The 17,482-nt window shown below is 37.9% G+C and overlaps 3 protein-coding genes across 19 annotated transcripts in view; 2 read left to right on the top strand and 1 right to left on the bottom strand.

Moving 5' to 3' along the window:
• The window catches only part of ACSM3 (acyl-CoA synthetase medium chain family member 3), a 57,597-nt gene extending 50,909 nt beyond the window's left edge, over window positions 1-6,688 (top strand). For 3 of the 4 annotated variants that reach the window (XM_040458836.1, XM_040458838.1, XM_040458835.1), the window contains 4 exons: window positions 421-548; window positions 658-757; window positions 3,489-3,608; window positions 3,997-4,389. In XM_040458836.1, the coding sequence (XP_040314770.1) occupies window positions 421-548; window positions 658-757; window positions 3,489-3,608; window positions 3,997-4,083 (435 nt within the window). In that variant the 3' untranslated portion in view covers window positions 4,084-4,389. Of the gene's footprint in view, window positions 1-420; window positions 549-657; window positions 758-3,488; window positions 3,609-3,996; window positions 4,390-6,594 lie in introns of those variants that run through there. The other variant, XM_040458837.1, reaches the window with a different exon arrangement.
• The window catches only part of ERI2 (ERI1 exoribonuclease family member 2), a 63,106-nt gene extending 49,582 nt beyond the window's left edge, over window positions 1-13,524 (bottom strand). For 4 of the 9 annotated variants that reach the window (XM_040458829.1, XM_040458830.1, XM_040458831.1 and 1 more), the window contains exons 1-8: window positions 13,429-13,524; window positions 12,086-12,153; window positions 11,917-12,000; window positions 10,347-10,474; window positions 9,442-9,598; window positions 8,353-8,453; window positions 8,005-8,086; window positions 7,108-7,196 (exon numbers count right to left, since the gene is read on the bottom strand). In XM_040458829.1, coding sequence (XP_040314763.1) covers window positions 7,108-7,196; window positions 8,005-8,086; window positions 8,353-8,453; window positions 9,442-9,598; window positions 10,347-10,474; window positions 11,917-12,000; window positions 12,086-12,153; window positions 13,429-13,451 — 732 coding nt within the window. In that variant the 5' untranslated portion in view covers window positions 13,452-13,524. Of the gene's footprint in view, window positions 1-3,443; window positions 4,299-5,311; window positions 6,908-7,107; window positions 7,197-8,004; window positions 8,087-8,352; window positions 8,454-9,441; window positions 9,599-10,346; window positions 10,501-11,916; window positions 12,001-12,085; window positions 12,154-13,428 lie in introns of those variants that run through there. The other 5 variants (XM_040458832.1, XM_040458826.1, XM_040458827.1 and 2 more) reach the window with 5 other exon arrangements.
• The window catches only part of REXO5 (RNA exonuclease 5), a 39,920-nt gene continuing 34,881 nt past the window's right edge, over window positions 12,444-17,482 (top strand). For 4 of the 6 annotated variants that reach the window (XM_040458824.1, XM_040458823.1, XM_040458825.1 and 1 more), the window contains exons 1-3: window positions 13,474-13,581; window positions 13,984-14,125; window positions 17,311-17,423. In XM_040458824.1, the coding sequence (XP_040314758.1) occupies window positions 13,988-14,125; window positions 17,311-17,423 (251 nt within the window). In that variant the 5' untranslated portion in view covers window positions 13,474-13,581; window positions 13,984-13,987. Of the gene's footprint in view, window positions 12,596-13,473; window positions 13,582-13,806; window positions 13,854-13,983; window positions 14,126-17,310; window positions 17,424-17,482 lie in introns of those variants that run through there. The other 2 variants (XM_040458822.1, XM_040458821.1) reach the window with 2 other exon arrangements.

The following is a 17,482-nucleotide window of genomic DNA, read 5'->3' as shown; positions in this document are numbered from 1 at the left end:
TTCTAAAACAAAATACAAAAACAGAAAAACTGCTCTTTGAATTATTAGGTGCTGGTACTTTCTTTTAACTCTAAGCATTCACTTCTCGCTTTTCCTACCCGTATTAGATATTAACCACTTAGCAAAAGACTTAATTAGCCCATATCTTGGAGCTCTGAACTCTTGCAGAGAGTTTAGTGATCATCATAGACAATTCTCAGGATGGCAGCATGCCTAGTCTTTGTCACTGTAGTTTGCCTCTCTTTGATTGGGCTAGCTCAATGCTGGAATTGCATCCTTATTTCCTGCACTGGCTTCTCTTCATTCCAAGGCTTCTCAAAGAAACCAAACTTTTTTTTTTCTCCTTCAACACTTAAAAATCCGACCGAATAGAAGAATCACATTCACAGTAATATTAACAAAATGCTACTTGTTTCACAGGATAATCCTACAAAAACAGTTTCAACCCTACGAGGCAATTTCTATATCACTGGGGACCGGGGCTATATGGATGAAGATGGGTATTTCTGGTTTGTCGCAAGATCTGATGATATCATATTATCCTCTGGGTAATTTTCTTTTTCATCTGTGCATATGTCTAAGTTAATTGATCATCAGTGTTCTAGAGTGAACCTGCTGCTCACCTTTATATATTCCTGTCATATGTTTATTTCCCAGTTACAGAATTGGACCATTTGAGGTAGAAAGTGCCCTGATTGAGCATCCTGCAGTTGCAGAGGCAGCTGTTGTCAGCAGCCCAGATCCCATCAGGGGAGAGGTAAAAAAAATGGATTCATCTCCACTTTATAATTTGTTGGCTGTCTAACACATACTTTTCAACAGTTTATGGAAACACAATTAAATGATTCATTCACTAACTTTGCAAGTCACATAGTCATTAGTAAATACGCTAGTCAGGAAAGAATTGCTAAAGATAAGACTGAAAATATATATAAGGAATTTGAATTCTTTCCATACAGGGATGGTGTGAATGCCAACAACTCAGGTTCACAGTAGGATAGGATGTCAGAGGTCAGCTAGATAGAATCGCGTTATTCCCCAGGTTTGGAAACAACATGGTCCCTTATGTAGTTGAGGAGGATAGGCTGGCATCACATATCAGGGGTGGGAGCAAGGTCAAAGGTAGGAACCGAGGCAGCAATTAGAAGTAGGCTGGGTAGGTAGCCAAGTAGAGAATTCAAAAAAAGCTGTGAATAAGACAGGAGTCCTGAAAGCTCTTCCTTTTTTTTTTTTTTTTTTTTTTTTTTAAGTAAATGCCCAATGATAGGCTTGAACTCATGACCCTGAGATCAAGCGTCACATGTTTTACTGACTAAACCAGCCAGGCACCCTTGAAAGCTCATTCTTATTGGGGTTGGTCAAATGGTAGTTTGGGTTTAAAGTTTCCATGCCACTCTTCAGGTCCCCTTTGCCAGGCAAGGCCCCCAATATTCCAGATAGATGAGAGCAGGGAATTGAGCTGGTGATTAAAATTTATTCCTTCACTCTGAACTCCACCAGTAGGATCACACAGCTTTTTGGAATTTGAAGGACATGGACATAGACTAATGCAATGACAGACATAAATATTCTCTATCTGCACCATCCAATACAATAACCACACATGGCTATACAGCACTTGAGATATGGCTGGTGTGGCTGAGAACATTTTTATTTCATTTTAATTTAAATTTAAACAGCTACATGTGGCTAGTGATTACTATATTAAATAGCACAACTGTAGGCTCTTCTCATAAAAATGCAAAATTTTGCATAGAATTTGAGAGAAATTCTGAAGCCCACTTAAGGATTTTAATTAAAAAAAAAAACAAAAAAAAACCAGGGGCGCCTGGGTGGCTCAGTCGGTTGAGCGGCCAACTTCGGTTCAGGTCATGATCTCGTGGTCCATGAGTTTGAGCCCCACGTCGGGCTCTGTGCTGACAGCTCAGAGCCTGGAGCCTGTTTCAGATTCTGTGTCTCCCTCTCTCTGACCCTCCCCCGTTCATGCTCTGTCTCAAAAATAAATAAACGTTAAAAAAAAATTAAAAAAAAAAAACAACAACAAAGAGATCATCTAGGTGGCACAGTAATTAAACATTTGGACTCTTGATTTCAGCTCAGGTAATGATCCCAGCATCATGGGATCAATTCCCACATTGGGCTTCATGCTGAACATGGCACCTGCTTGAGATTCTCTCTCTCTCTCCCTTTGTCCCTCTCCCCACTCACACACTCTCTCTAAAACAAAACAAAACAAAACCCAAAAAACAAAAAACTTGTACTTCTAATACTACTACAACTAATACTTAATATTTCTGATGACTTAGCATGTTCCAGGTATTATAAGCCCTACACAGGGCCTGTATATGTAAGCTTATCTAATTCTCACAACCTCTTTTTTTTTTTTTTTGGAGAAGGAAACTGAGGCACCGAAATGTATCCAAACTTCCCCAAGATTACACAACCAAGTGTGATTCAAACCCAGGCTGTCTGATTTTAAAGTTCATGCTCTTAACCATGTTAGGGTGTTCCTTATTAGTTTACCATCTTATGTAATGATTTATAAAGACTTTTATAAAAATAGACCTTATCCAAGGTGTACAAGTCATCAATATGCAAACTAATAATTACAAATATTAGTTCTCAATGTGCATCTGAATTATTCACTTATAGCAAGGATACATTTAATTCATAAAAATGTTGATAAAGCAGAAGAGTAGGTATAAACACAAAAACATTTTATGAAATATCAAAAAATGGATAGGATAAAATTGTATAAATGCGTACATACATGATCCAAAAACTGGGCAGGATTTTCCAGAACACTTCAAAGAAGAGTGAATTTAGAAAAATAGCATTTGTGAGCATAAAGTGATGAAGTCTTCCCTGTCTTCTGTCAATTAGAGAACAACGGTCACTACCACTTTTGCTCGTTTCTCAGGGCCAGGTAATTGGTCAGAGTAGTAGCAAAGTGGCTGTTGGAATCTTCACAGTCTTACATCAACACAAGTGTCTCTGGAATAAAGAGTGTGCAGTCTCAACTATTCCCTTCCACAAGGATATGGCAAACTAAGTGTGAATACTCTTTATAAGGGCCATACTGAGGGTGGGGATCTAGAAAGTAGGCTAGATAGGCTAGGTTGTTACCGAAGAGACTGTACTTAGTACATTGTCAAGTTTCTAAGAGGAAATTTTCTTGAAGGAAATAAAAGATGAGGCAAGAAGACAGCAAAGACAGCTCAGAAACACAAACAGGTCAGAAAGTAAAGTTCAAGATGTTTTTAGGTAAGAAGGTTCAAGTTATTGGCAAAGCAGGGGACCCACAGAACAGGAGGTGTGGGACTCAAATGGCTGGCTTAAGAGCACAGAGCTGGGATCAAACCCTATGAAGCCTTCTGCCCCCAATCCCAGGCACTTAGATTCCCAGTTAGAGAAAGTAAACAAGACACACTGAAACATAAAAATGCATAACATATCTTCCTGGTGTTTCAAATTTTTTTTTTTTTCAGGTAGTAAAGGCTTTTATTGTTCTGAGCCATGATTACAAGTCACATGATGAAGAACAACTAAAAAAGGAGATTCAGGAACATGTAAAAAAAATTACAGCACCTTATAAATATCCCAGAAAGGTAGGTATTCCAATTATGATGACAATTTGCTTAGTGTTCTGAAAAACTTCAGCTGTTTACTTTTTCCATTTTAATGAATATTCTCCTCAAACATGTCACACCAAATATTCCAAACTGAACTAATGACATGGATAAGATTCAGAATCTTTGAGATTAAAATGAAATTCTTGACATAATTTTCTGGGTCATCTGGCTAACTGGACTTGTAGTAAATACTAAATAACAAGAAAAAACTCCTCAACAATACCTCTGCTGTTTTGGTTGTTACCAAAACCCACCCAGATGGGTACCTTAATTCTTTCACTTAGAGATAATAAAACTGCTATATAATTGGATTTGTCTAAAGATGAAAACTTCTTGGCTAATTTTCTTCCCTTGATACCAACAGGTAGAATTTATTCAAGAGTTGCCAAAGACTATCAGTGGGAAGATAAAAAGAAATGAACTAAGGAAGAAAGAATGGGAAATGATTTAAATCCATTCCATTCTATTATTTATCACAGTATCTATAAAACAAAGACTGTACAAATACAAGATTATGGAGAGGTGATTAAAAATATAATAGTATACTTGTAAATTGTTGATTTAAAATGACTTATGGTTGGGGTGTCTGGCTGGCTTAGTCAGTAGAGCATGCAACTCTTGATCTCAGGGTTGTACGTTCGAGCCCCACATTGGATGCAAGGATTCCTTAAAAAAAAAAAAATCTTTAAATAAATTCTTGTGGTTATAACATCAGAGGCTGAATTTTGAAATAAAATATTTGGTAAATTCCTCTGCATTAGTGTCAATGTTCTCATGACTTTGGTAATATAAAAAGAATACCATCAATTGCTGAGAAATTTTTAAACATGTATTATCCAAACCAAGTTTCTGATATGTTGGTTTTCAAACTCTAGTTGAGTAATTCTTCTGGTATGTTGATGTACAAATCAGAACAAATCTTCAAGCTTTGAAATAAAACTAAACAACTTATTATAAAAGTTTTTAGGGGAACCTGGATGGCTCAGTCAGTAAGTGTCCAACTCTTGATTTCAGGCTCAGGTCATGATATCACAGTTCATGAGCTTGAGCCCTGCTGTCAGACTCTGTTCTGACAGTGTGGAGCCTGCTTGGGATTCTCTTTCCCTCTCCTCCCTGGACCCACCCTCTCGTGCTCTTTTTCCGTCTCTCAAAATAAATAAATAAAAGTTTTTAGAAAAATAATATATCAGATTTCCTATTTCTTTTTTTTTTTTTTTAATTTTTTTTTTCAACGTTTATTTATTTTTGGGACAGAGAGAGACAGAGCATGAACGGGGGAGGGGCAGAGAGAGAGGGAGACACAGAATCGGAAACAGGCTCCAGGCTCTGAGCCATCAGCCCAGAGCCTGACGCGGGGCTCGAACTCACGGACCGTGAGATCGTGACCTGGCTGAAGTCGGACGCTCAACCGACTGCGCCACCCAGGCGCCCCTCCTAATTCTTAAAGTATAAGCGTCTACCTGAAAATAGACTAGGGATTTTTAATAGTCACATTTTTATTCAAGTAATTTAAAAACATTTAAATTTATTTCAAGGTCTACCTGTAAAAGAAGGATGTTATATACTATTGTTGTTTATTATATCTAATCTAATAGAATATACAAAATATTTGTGGTTCTTGATAAAAGTATGATAAATTTGGCACGTTAATATATGACAAAAATAAAGGTGTAAGACGATTATCAGAATATTCATGATGTTTGGAAATTCAAGGAACAATCAGGATTCATAGATGAATTAATACAAGAGAAGTGTTAGATAACTGATCAAGGAAATTTAAAGTGTGTGAAATCAATTTTTTTCTCATTTTCAGTGTGTGTGCATGCATGTGTGTTTAATAGCCGCAGTGCAGTCTACAGAACTCAGATATGCTAAGTCCCCATGACTTGTAGCCCTATACACTTTTTTCTCTTTATCACACAAAAAGTCACATTAAAGTAAAAACACAGTTTAGTCATAGGGAAGGTTTATCAATTCCTCATTGAAGGTCTGAGTCTCAATGAATTTTTAGTAGAAAAATTTACATTTCTGTCACAAATATGGCTTATTTCTGGGGAACTAAAAGTGGGTCCCCCCGGAGAATGAGACAGAATGCTGCTGTTGGTTCTCTCCTTTTGAAGTGTTTGTTCCCACTTAAAATAACCACAACATTTTCTATTTTCTTGGTATTTCCCATTTGGGCAACAAAAGAAGACTTTTCCATGGTTTGGTCCATTATTAGAAACAACAAGTCTCTTAGATCTTCGGCCACACTTGCATAATGGAGGTGTCATTTTTCCACTCTTCCAAGGTCCTTCTAGGTTAACTGTAGAAGCTAAGACAGAGGGGAGGACCTTCTGGGAACAACTTCTCACTGGGAAGCCATCAGATGATGTAGGCTTTTCTTCATGAATAGTGAAGGACTGTTTTTTTGCTGGTGGGAAAGCTGGGAGACTGGATGGATTCCTTTTAGTACTACCTAAAAGGAGGGGGTATTTCCCCAAAACTGAAGGATGAGACATACTGGCATTAATACTGTTGGAGCTACTTGATTTGCATTCAGGTAATTTAAAGTCAGAAGCAACTGAACCTTGAACTTTGGCATCTTTTACATGATAAATAGTAGTATGTGGACTCTTATAAACAATAGACTTAGAGGTCTCAGAGTTTTGAGGAGTTTCTTCTGTGCCTTCCTTTAAAATCATTAATCTTTCTATGGAATTAAGTGAAGTGTCTAAGTTTGAGTCATTAATGGGAGGTATACAATCTATATTTTGCTCAGGCTGAGATGCTGGCAGTAAAGCTACATCCTCCCAATCAGCCAACATAGGTAAACAATCAAGAGCAGAACTCATTTCCATATCAGAAATATGATTAACAGATGAAATGGTAGTTGAAATAAGTACCAATTCTGAACTAACTGTTGAAGACTTAGGTTTGGTACTAAATGCAAGGTGTTCATTTTTTATGTGCTTCTGCATAGGAGTATTCAAGCTGGGAGACTGCAACTGCTCCAGGGAAGTAGAGGGCTTTGTATTAAAAAAAGATAAATAGCCTTTGCCACCATGAAGACCCACTTTTACATTGCTCTTTAGTTGGAACTGATCTTGTCCCTTTATAGGAGAATTCACACCAGCTGACCTCAACTGAACTTTTTCATGAGAATTTACTGTATTTTTAGGCTCTCTATCATATGTACTCAGACCCCGAATGCTACTGTTGCAGGCCGATGCTTCTTCAACTTGATTCGTATTCAAATTTCTGGCCAAAATTTTGGGATTCTTCTTAGTGGGAACCTATGATTCCACAGAATAGCTTTAGAAACTGTACATTCATAATTTATTTATTATACACTAATATGATTTGACAAAAAAAGAAAAACATCATCATTCATTGATTTATCAATGATTGCATGCAATGGTATCTGTATTTCCATGAACCTATGATTACTTCTGGAGTTTGATATAACAAAATAAAGAGGCAAGATACCACTAACCTTGTTCAAGGACCTTGTAATTTTCATTAAGCAACCATCCCTGATCATTTTCCAAGCAAGAAGGGCAGTATTCCGAGAATCATCCAACCCTGAGTAAATAGATATCAAACACTGAATTTAGTAGTACCAGCATAAGGAAGTATAGCAAAAATAAGAAATCACAATTTAAATTGGAGCATACTATTTATGATCATCTACTAATTTTAATCATGATAAATTAGACTAGCAAAAAGCTGTGGCAACTGTACCAATAAAAGACAAGATCACACACATTTATAGAGAAGAAGATAAAAATCTATTACAGTTCACAAAACTGTAAGCACTGTAGGGGCCATGTTTTGTGAGTAATCTAATGATCTTGTTTGTTTTTTTCACTAATTCAATGTATTATCTGGGCATTTGTTAAATCTCCATTTGATTTAGCTAATTTCCATTCTTTTTAGCAACTAACCCACTAGATGGCAGTCTTTGCCCTACAATAGTAGTAATTTGAAAGTCAGAAATAATTTGAATGGTATAGTATAGATTCGGAGCTTTTTTTAGGTTGAAGGATATTCTTTTTTTTTTTATTTTTTTTTAAATTTTTTTTCTCAACGTTTATTTATTTTGGGGACAGAGACAGAGCATGAACGGGGGAGGGGCAGAGAGAGGGAGACACAGAATCGGAAGCAGGCTCCAGGCTCTGAGCCATCAGCCCAGAGCCTGACGCGGGGCTCGAACTCACGGACCGCGAGATCGTGACCTGGCTGAAGTCGGAGGCTTAACCGACTGCACCACCCAGGCGCCCCTGAAGGATATTCTTTATTAATGACATCACCAAAAACATGAGATTCATATGAAAGATTTTGTAAAAATAAAATGACTTAGATAATAAAATTATTTTTAATTTATACTAACCAGAATGTTCTCTTCCCAAGAATTCTATTCCCACTTCCTGCAGGGCACCACTTAGTCCTTTTGGTTTTCTTCTATAGAAAATCTAATCAAATAAAAGAAGACATATCCAAAAAAGGTTACTATTAGAAAGTCTATATATTAACCACTTACTTTTCATAATTTTTAGTTCTATTAGATTTGGAATGTGTTTATTATGTTGTGCTGTTTTACAGACTTTAAAAAATGTATATATGTAAAAGTTTCAAAAGAAAACATTTCATTTATAGTAACCTATAGCCATGCGTGGGATGAAGTTTCATCATTTTCCAGTAGAAGAAAAGTGAACATGCCCCCATCTTTGACCCTTACCTTATAAGTTACTCTGAGATCAATCCAAGAATTTAAGAACACAGGTTTTAACAGCTGTTTTCTTTTACACTCATACTCCAGGCAAACCCCCAAGTCCCAGTCTGCATTAAGTATATTAAAATAGAACAAATTCAAAGATGCCAAGCAGTTTTTACTTATGCTATCAACATTTATAAATAAAAGGTTGAAAGATGATATAAAATAAAATACTAAAATTTATAAAAACATAATATAGTGCTCGCTTTGGCAGCATATATACTAGAAAAACATAATATACATAATAGTATACAGTATACCACCAAAACATACTATATTCTATAGTATATGTACCATATATAGTGTATAAGCTATAATGTGTATGCTATAACAATATACTATATAATATAAAATAAAATTTCATTGCTGTTAATATCTAACAATTATTCACTTTACATAATTTACTATTAAGAAATTAAGTTGGTAACTAAATTTCAAAATGATTTCTTAAACACCCCAAAAAACACACTAAATATTTCAGAAAGAAGAGTAAGTGTCAAGTTACAAGGCCTACATGGAGAAGGTTATCTGTTTTTAAAATTCTAGGAAAAAACTAATGTAACTGAGAAACCAGACATCTCACAGAAACCTAAAACCAAATATGACTATCAATGCTATGCTATCAATGGCACAGCATTACTATCAATGCCTATTAATGGCAATGCTATATCACAGGCATACAAAACATCTACTTTAATAACCCATTTTTTCCTACTGTGAAAACAAAGGATGTGAGTTGAATTAAGATTCTTTTTATTCAAGATTGTAGAAAATAGCATAAGAGTCTTCACTAAATCATCTTTGCCTGGAACCAGAACAGAGAGGAAAAATCTAAAAATATTCTTAAAGTTAAGTCTTAAAATTTTAAGGTATCCCAGAATGGTAATTTGAAAAATATGAATAAACTTACTTTCCTTGGTTAACATCTGTTAGGCACTTAGATTTCTTTTTGAGTCCCAAGAGGTTAACAAGTATAATTCTTACTACAGATGAAGAATTACATAGTAGTAATCCTACTCATTTATGATTTATAGATATTAACTTATTTTTTACCTGACCAAGTAACAAATGCACATAATTTTACTTCGGAATTAGACAGATCTGAAATCCCAGTGGCAAAAATAATTTTCTTCTGTTGCTGAATCTTCTGAATCCATTTACAGAACTGAGATAAGCATATCCTCAGAGGGACTCCTTCATCAACTTGAGCCTGAGTAAAGCCACAAAATTTGAATTCAACAATAAAATTCTATAATTATTGAACACATCATTAGCACATAATTATGCACTATAGGGGGATATAAAAAAGAAGAGGTTTGGACTGGCAAAGAGTTTATTTAGTGAAAAAGATATTAAAACACATGCAAGAGAATATAATGATTAGAATGCTGCAAGATAAGAAAAATTAGGTTGCTCTACCTAAAATCACACAGAAATATAGTAATTAAATCCTGACTGACAGAAATTTGATGTCACTTAATTTCCATAAAATAAATTTGATATTCATTTTTATACTATTCTTTTTCATTTTTAAAGATTCTGACAGAGTTCTAGAGGGAACATTATTTCTCCTAACAGTGCATAAATCTAATTCCAAATGGTATATAGTTTTCCCTTTCTTTTTAAAACTGATTACTGAATTTTATGTTTTTTTTTTTTAAGTTTATATATTTTAAGAGAAAAGAGAGAAAGTGTAAGCAGGGGAGGAGCAGAGAGAGAGGAAGAGAGAGAATCCCAAGCAGGCTCCACATTGTCAGCACAGAGCCAGACAGGGGGCTCTATGTCATGAAAAGTGAGGTCATGACCTAAGTCAAAACCAAGAGTTGGATGCTTAACCAACTGAGCCACCCAGGCAACCCTTAACTGATTGATGAATTTTAATATTTGCATCACACTTACTTGTTTCTGGGGGAGAGGGGTAGGATGAGAAGAGAGAAAGGGAAAAGGGTAGGGCATACCTGTTTTATGCCTGTCAGTTCCATGCAAAACTCAGAAAGAATCGGATGTTCCTGAGGCTGAACGTAAGTATGGAACTCAGATTCAATCTCTCCAGTTGATGTGCTCAGCAATACTGCTGGAAATTCAACTATATGAAAGAATCACCAATTGACACTGGAATGTATAATTGTTATATTAATGATGTAATCACTCTAAATTAAACATAATGTACCATCATACAGTATTGTATACATTATATACATAAATTATATATATATAGCTTATAGCATCATATACCATTGTTTCAGTAAAAGCATATTCAAATGACCTAAACAGTGTGATATAACAGCTATAATAAAACTATGCCAAAGAATAAGTCAGAATATTAAAGTTTTGAGTATACCTACTTAAAACTCTTGAATACCACAATTAAATAAGAAGACCACACGGAAGTTGAAATGTACTCCTTTTTGCAAAGGTATTTTTTTCAGTTTCTATACAACTGAAATTTTGTATGGAATTCTAAAATCATTTTATATGATGATACATTTAGATATTAGGTTTTTGTTCTCTTCTTTGGTCAAGTCAGGTTTTATATTAAACTACCAATTCATAAACTGTTTTCTTTAAACTGTTGAAATGAAATATTACTCAGCCATCAAAAAGAATGAAATCTTGCCATTTGCCATGACATGGATGGAGTGAAATAAGTCAGTCAGAGAAAGACAAATATCATATGATTTCACTCATAGGTGGAATGTAGAAACAAAATAGATAAATATATGGGAGAGGGGAGAAAAAAGAAAAAAACAGAGAGGGAAGCAAACCGTAAAAGACTCTTAAAAGAGAACAAACTGAGGGTTGATGGAGGGAGGTGGGTGGGGGACGGGCTAGATGGATGATGGGTATTAAAAGAGCACTTGTGGGGCGCCTGGGTGGCGCAGTCGGTTAAGCGTCCGACTTCAGCCAGGTCACGATCTCGCAGTCCGGTCCGTGAGTTCGAGCCCCGCGTCAGGCTCTGGGCGGATGGCTCAGAGCCTGGAGCCTGTTTCCGATTCTGTGTCTCCCTCTCTCTCTGCCCCTCCCCCGTTCATGCTCTGTCTCTCTCTGTCCCAAAAATAAATAAACGTTGAAAAAAAAAATTAAAAAAAAAAATAAAAGAGCACTTGTTAGGATGAGCACTGGGTATTGTATGTAAGTGATGAATCACTGAATTCTACTCCTGAATCCAATATTTTACTGTATGTTAACTAACTAGAATTTAAATAAAAATTTGAAAAGAAAAATACACTGTTGACTGATTTTATTCTATAAACTTTATTTTTTTAAGTTTATTATTTATTTTGAGAAAGACAGCGTGCGTGAGCAGGGGAGGGGCAGAGAGAAGGAAGAAAAGAGTATTCCAAAAAAGCTCTGCACTACCAGTGCAGTGCTTGACATGGGGCTTGAACCCATGAACTGAGATCATAACCTGAGCCAAAGTCAAGAGCCAGACACTTAATCAAGAGAGCCATCTAGGTACCCCTGTATCTATAAACTTTAAAGTGACTTCTCTAGGGCTAGCTTTGGTCATTAGCAGTCCAGACTTACTTATTTCTTGGCTCTGGTGGCGTTTCCCATCATTCCAACATGTTGATTCAAAATCAATGACAATTAAATAGTCAAACAACTGCTCTGAAAAACAAAGGGTATCCTTATGCTTTACCGGTGTTAAAAGTGCAAGGATACAACATGTAAAGAAATGAAGCACACTACTTACTGGATTTGCTTCTTCCTACATTTCCATTTGTTGGTGCAACTGACTTTCTTCTAATTAATCCAAGCTGCCTAAAAATGTAAAACAACCCAGTATGTTCAACAAACTCATTCACGCTCCTGTCTGAATATGCTAACAAACTAATGATATAACCCTCATCATTAATGTATCAATGTTTGAGGAAATTGAACTAGACTTTGAGAGCAAAAGACCTTGGTTCTTATACTGACTGTCACCCTCTTGATTTTAGTAGTCATTTTACCAGCATGAGCCTCAAAGTTCATATTTGCAAACTTAGACTAATTCTTTCTGCTCCCCTTATTTTACAGTAAATACTGAGGAACTTGAGTGATTGCAGAAGACGCATTGACAAACTTATTTTTGCCTTTGCATTTTTCATGCCCTTGCTATGCGCAAAGCACAGTTCTGAGGAGATTGGGCTGATCCAGTCTTCTAGGAGCTCAAAATATACCTGCGTAAAGAAACTGGACATTCATGGTAAAAGACTGTAAGGTAATACTGGAGTCCACAGAAAGGGCTGGGCTTACTGAGATGTTAAGACAAACCACTCTGACAATTGGTAGAGTTTAACCAGGCAGACACTTCCTGTTGTAGTTTTTAGTTTAAGAGGTGTGATGGGGGAAGAAAAAAAGAAGAAAAGGGAGGTGTGATGGAAGTGCAAAGAGCTGGGAATAATTGCTCATATTTATTTGATTGCTTACTAGATAGTAGGCACTGAACTCTGGTGATCTCAATCCTCAACAATGGTACGAGGTAGTCACTTTTGCTACCTCTACTTTATGGAGAAGAAAACACTCGGTGATTTGCCAAAGAACACAGATTTGGTGTGTGAACCTAGGATCGTCAACTCTGAAGCCCATGCTATCTTCTAATACATTACAGTACATCTAGAAATCGGAAATGTGCACAGCGTGACCGGGAATCAGGGAGAAGGCCACAATTAATTCACATTATGAATTAAACGTATCACTAGGAAGTGATGGGGTGAACCGCTTGACAGGTGCAGTGGGGGCTGTCTGAGACATCGGAACGGCCTACCAGGCGCTGTCACCTTTAACCCGTTTCCCGAGGTCTAGAATGGGCAGACACGGGCTCAACGCCACACAGTCGCGAACCCGGTCCTTCCACCCTCGCGCAGAGGGCGGCCTGAGGCTCGAGACCGAGGTCCAGACAGAGATCTTTCAGTCCGGGCCAGAGAAGGCAGGTCGGAGACGCCGGGATACAGAGCATGAAGCCTGACACCGCGGATGCCCATTCCCTAGCCCTACCGCGGTCCCCAGCGCCGGACCAGGAGCCACCCCAAGCCCCCCAAACCCCTCGCGTACCGCGCCAACCTCTTGGTAGCCATTCTCCGCTCTCCTTTCTCCTTCCAGCCCAACTGCCGGAAGTCGTCAGACTCCCACTTCCGGTCCGTTCAAAAGCCTGGCGCGGTTGAGGCGGCAGCCTAGGCTGCGGTTCTATTTGCGACTGAGGCGGAGGTAGCTGCGCCCTGTTTTCTCTGCCCGGCTTCTCTTCGGCATTTGCGGGGTTCGGGGGGGCGCGGGGAGTGTTTTGGCAGGGAAGGCTCTTGGCAGTAACTTTCCTCTTTTCCAACGGGCGGAGGCGCTGTTTGCGCCGTTGGGGAACCGTTGTAGAGCCGTTGGAAAACCGTTTAGAATCTTGCCTCTGGAGCGGACGGTAAAACCGTTGGTCTCGGTGCTGTTTTCTCCTCCGTGGAACGGGGAGGATCGTTGGCAGCCTTGCTTTTAAGGGAGGTCTGGGAGGTCTCCGTACACGCAGTTGAAGAGAGGATTTGAGGGAGGCGGTAGGCTGTCGAAGCCCCAGCTGTTTCCCCGTCAGGAGGCGGCGTTTATTCAGCTCTCGTACATCTTTCTCCACAGACTCATGGAACCCCAGAGGGAGAGGGCCGGGAGGCACCTCAAGAAGGACAGGAAGAGGAGGCGAGGCCCGAACATGCTGGTCGGGGCGGCTGAGGCGATGAGAGCCCGTTGGGAACTTGAGGAGAGTCAGCCTGAGGCCAAGGTGAGTAACGGGGAGCCCGAGTGGGCTGTCCCGGGGCTGGAGACTCCCCAGCCGCCTTCTGGGCCCCAAATCCTCCCTGGACACTGGTCGCCCTCACCCACTCATTAGGCTTTCTGTAAAATGGGAATGATAGTGGATTACCACCTGCCTCAGGGCTGATACTGGCGGTTTAAACCTAGTAAGGTGCCTGCGACCCGAAAAGAATGTTCACTCAACAAATACTTCACTCAACAATTTGCTCTGTGTACCAGAAATTGTTCTAGGTTTTGGGGGTATCCCAGTGCAGAAAACCAAAACTCCCTGCGCTCGTACAACTTACATACCAGTAGGGACATAACAAAGCTGATGATCATCCCTGCCATTTATTGAGAGCCAAATATATGTGGCCCATCTCTTCAGTCATCAGATTTCTCTTGTCTGCCATATGCTGGGCACTGCCCTAGATACTTGGAGAATCAGTAAATAAAGGTTCCTCCTTAGTTGTAGTGGAAAGACAAATAGAAGTTATATACAGGTTTCCCCCACTATCCAAAAGTAGAGCGTTCCTGTGAAATGTAAGCTGAAATGGTGTAAAGTGAAGAAGCATTTATTTATAAAAAAAAAATTAAGCATTTTCATACCCCCTAAATAACCTCTGTTAAGCTTTCAGATATCTCAGGACAGATCTTGCTAACTAATACACAAAATAGAGATAAAGTGTAGATGCTCACAGACACAGATCAAAGCTATGGGGGCTTCTTCAGTGTAGTCCTTGGAGAAGGAGCTTGGCTGTGCCAATTTAATTGTGAGGGGTGCCCGCTTCTGTAACTGGCTTGTTGTGAAACATGCTGAAAATAAAAGTGAAAACAGGTACAGTGATTATACAGATCTTTTTTTTAAGAGGGAAGTGGCAGAACACAAGGTTTCAGAAAGCTAGGGATACCTGTAGTATGTTAAAAGGGAATTAGTGCTATGAAAACATTTGTTAAAAACATCTATTAAAAAGGGATTCTTTGTTTTTTTCTTTTTTTGTCTATCAGATTGGCAGAACAACTTTTTAAGGGTTAATGTGGTGAGAAGTTTAAGGAAATAGACAATCTCATCACTTTTTATTTTGAAACACTCTCAAAGTTAAAAGTTGCAAAAACAGTACCAAAAACATCCCCAGCCAGCATTTGAAAGTAATTGCAAACAATGCTTCATGATCACCGCCCCCCATATTTTAGTATGTATTTCCTATAAACAGTCCTACGTAGCCACAATGCAACCATCCAAATTAGAAAATAACACGGATATATATACATTTACAGCACTATTCTGTATTTACCAAAAGTGATCCACATATAAGTGGATCCACACAATTTAAACCTGTGTGTAAAGTGTGAAGGATCAACTGTAGGTTTTATTTTGATCAGGAACTTATCTGGAGAATTTATCCAGGTGTACAGGGAATTTTAAAACGACGCTCATAATTTATTACAAAAAACAGTGTCCTCGATGATGAATTTTTTCACATAAATTTTAGGTGTTGAGGTAAATTTAGAGAATGGACTATTAAAATTTGTATTTGTTATATTTAACTGCTTTGGAAAGATACAAATTTTTATTTATTTATTTATTTATTTATTTATTTATTTATTTATTTATTGGCTGGGGGGAGTTGGTTACCAAACAGAATGTATAGTATAATCCTTTAGGGGCAGTATAGTATAGAGATCAAGATTTTGGGCTTTGGAGCCTGTATTCCAGTCTTCGTTCTACCACTTACCCATTCCTTCATTTCTTTATGCAAAATGATGATAAAGTAGTAGCCACTTAAAAGACCTGTAAGAATTAAATGAGTTAATAGATGTGAAGTGCTCAGAACTGTTAAATGGCTAATTAATAGGTGCTCAACATTATCTTTAAAAACTCATGGGAACAATAGCAATAATAATGTCTGGTGTTTATTAAGTACTTATGATAATGTCAGTCTTACTATATTGCATTTGTACTACCTCATTGATCTTCCCAAAATCTCATGAGGTGGAATTATAATTACTCTGTAGATGAAGAAACTGAGTCTTAGGTTAAGGTACTTGTCCTACATAGTAGAGCTTGGTATTTGAAGTAAAGTAGTAGGAGTCTTGGACTTAAGCTCCTAACCAGTCTACTCTGCTGCCTCCCAAACCAAAATGAAAGTGGTAATTATCTCTGACTTCTGTAAGTACAGATGACTTTTATTTTCTTTTACCTATTGTCTTTATTTACCTTTCTCAGTTATCTCTTTTCACAAGCATGAATTGCTTTAATAACCAAATATAAGTGCATAGCTATTTTATTTATTTATTTTCTTTTTTTTTTTAATTTTTTTTTTTCAACGTTTTTTATTTATTTTTGGGACAGAGAGAGACAGAGCATGAACAGGGGAGGGGCAGAGAGAGAGGGAGACACAGAATCGGAAACAGGCTCCAAGCCATCAGCCCAGAGCCTGACGCGGGGCTCGAACTTGCGGACCGCGAGATCGTGACCTGGCTATAGTCGGACGCTTAACCGACTGCGCCACCCAGGCGCCCCGAAGTGCATAGCTATTTTAGGAGGGGAAGCTTCAGTGAACTCCTTGTTTCCCCAGAATAATGTCAGACTCTTTACCGTAGACCACATTGAACTTCTATGATCTGGCTCCCTCTTCTGTATACTCTCAAATCTCCTCTGCTCTGCATCATGCCATCTTGGCTCCAGCCAAATAAAACTACATGTTTAGACACAATGTTCCCTCCTATCTGGCTGACAAATTATTTCCAAGACTCAGCCCCAGTATTCTCATCTCCGTGAAGCTATCCCCCAAACTCTCTAACCCCCAAGGCAGTTAGCCTTTTTTACTCCTATACTTTGTAATAGCACTTACCCACATTGCATTGGAATTACCTATTTTTGCATTTCTTTTACTTCAGTAAAATGAACATGAGAGCATGAATCTTGTTTTATTCATCCTACTATCTCTAGTATGTAACCAAGTATCTATAATTAAGGTTCTGTATCAATGTTTCTTAAACACTATATTGATAATGTCCTATCATAGGTTGTTGTTTTAGACCTTCATTTTCAATTAAACCCCTCATTTGCATATACGCTAAAGCAATCAGAAACTAGAATGTTTTAATAATTTGCTTTGCTTTATTGTTATTCCCAATAGTCATTTGTTATGCCCTGATTTATCTTTTCAGAAAGCCCGCTTATCTACCATTTTATTTGCTGAAAACTGTGAAGTAACACATGAACAGTTATGTGAATTGCTGAAGTATGCAGTTCTGGGCAACTCCAATGTTTCTAAACCCAGGTATGAGATGAACTTAAATGACCCAAGGCTTCAAACTCGTGTCTACAGGGCCATATACT

Source organism: Herpailurus yagouaroundi, unplaced genomic scaffold, assembly GCF_014898765.1.
Source record: "Herpailurus yagouaroundi ecotype Mexico unplaced genomic scaffold, PumYag 222, whole genome shotgun sequence".
NCBI lineage: Eukaryota > Metazoa > Chordata > Mammalia > Carnivora > Felidae > Herpailurus > Herpailurus yagouaroundi.
Note: the sequence above shows the minus strand (reverse complement) of the source record. Positions and strands in the feature narration are given on the sequence as shown.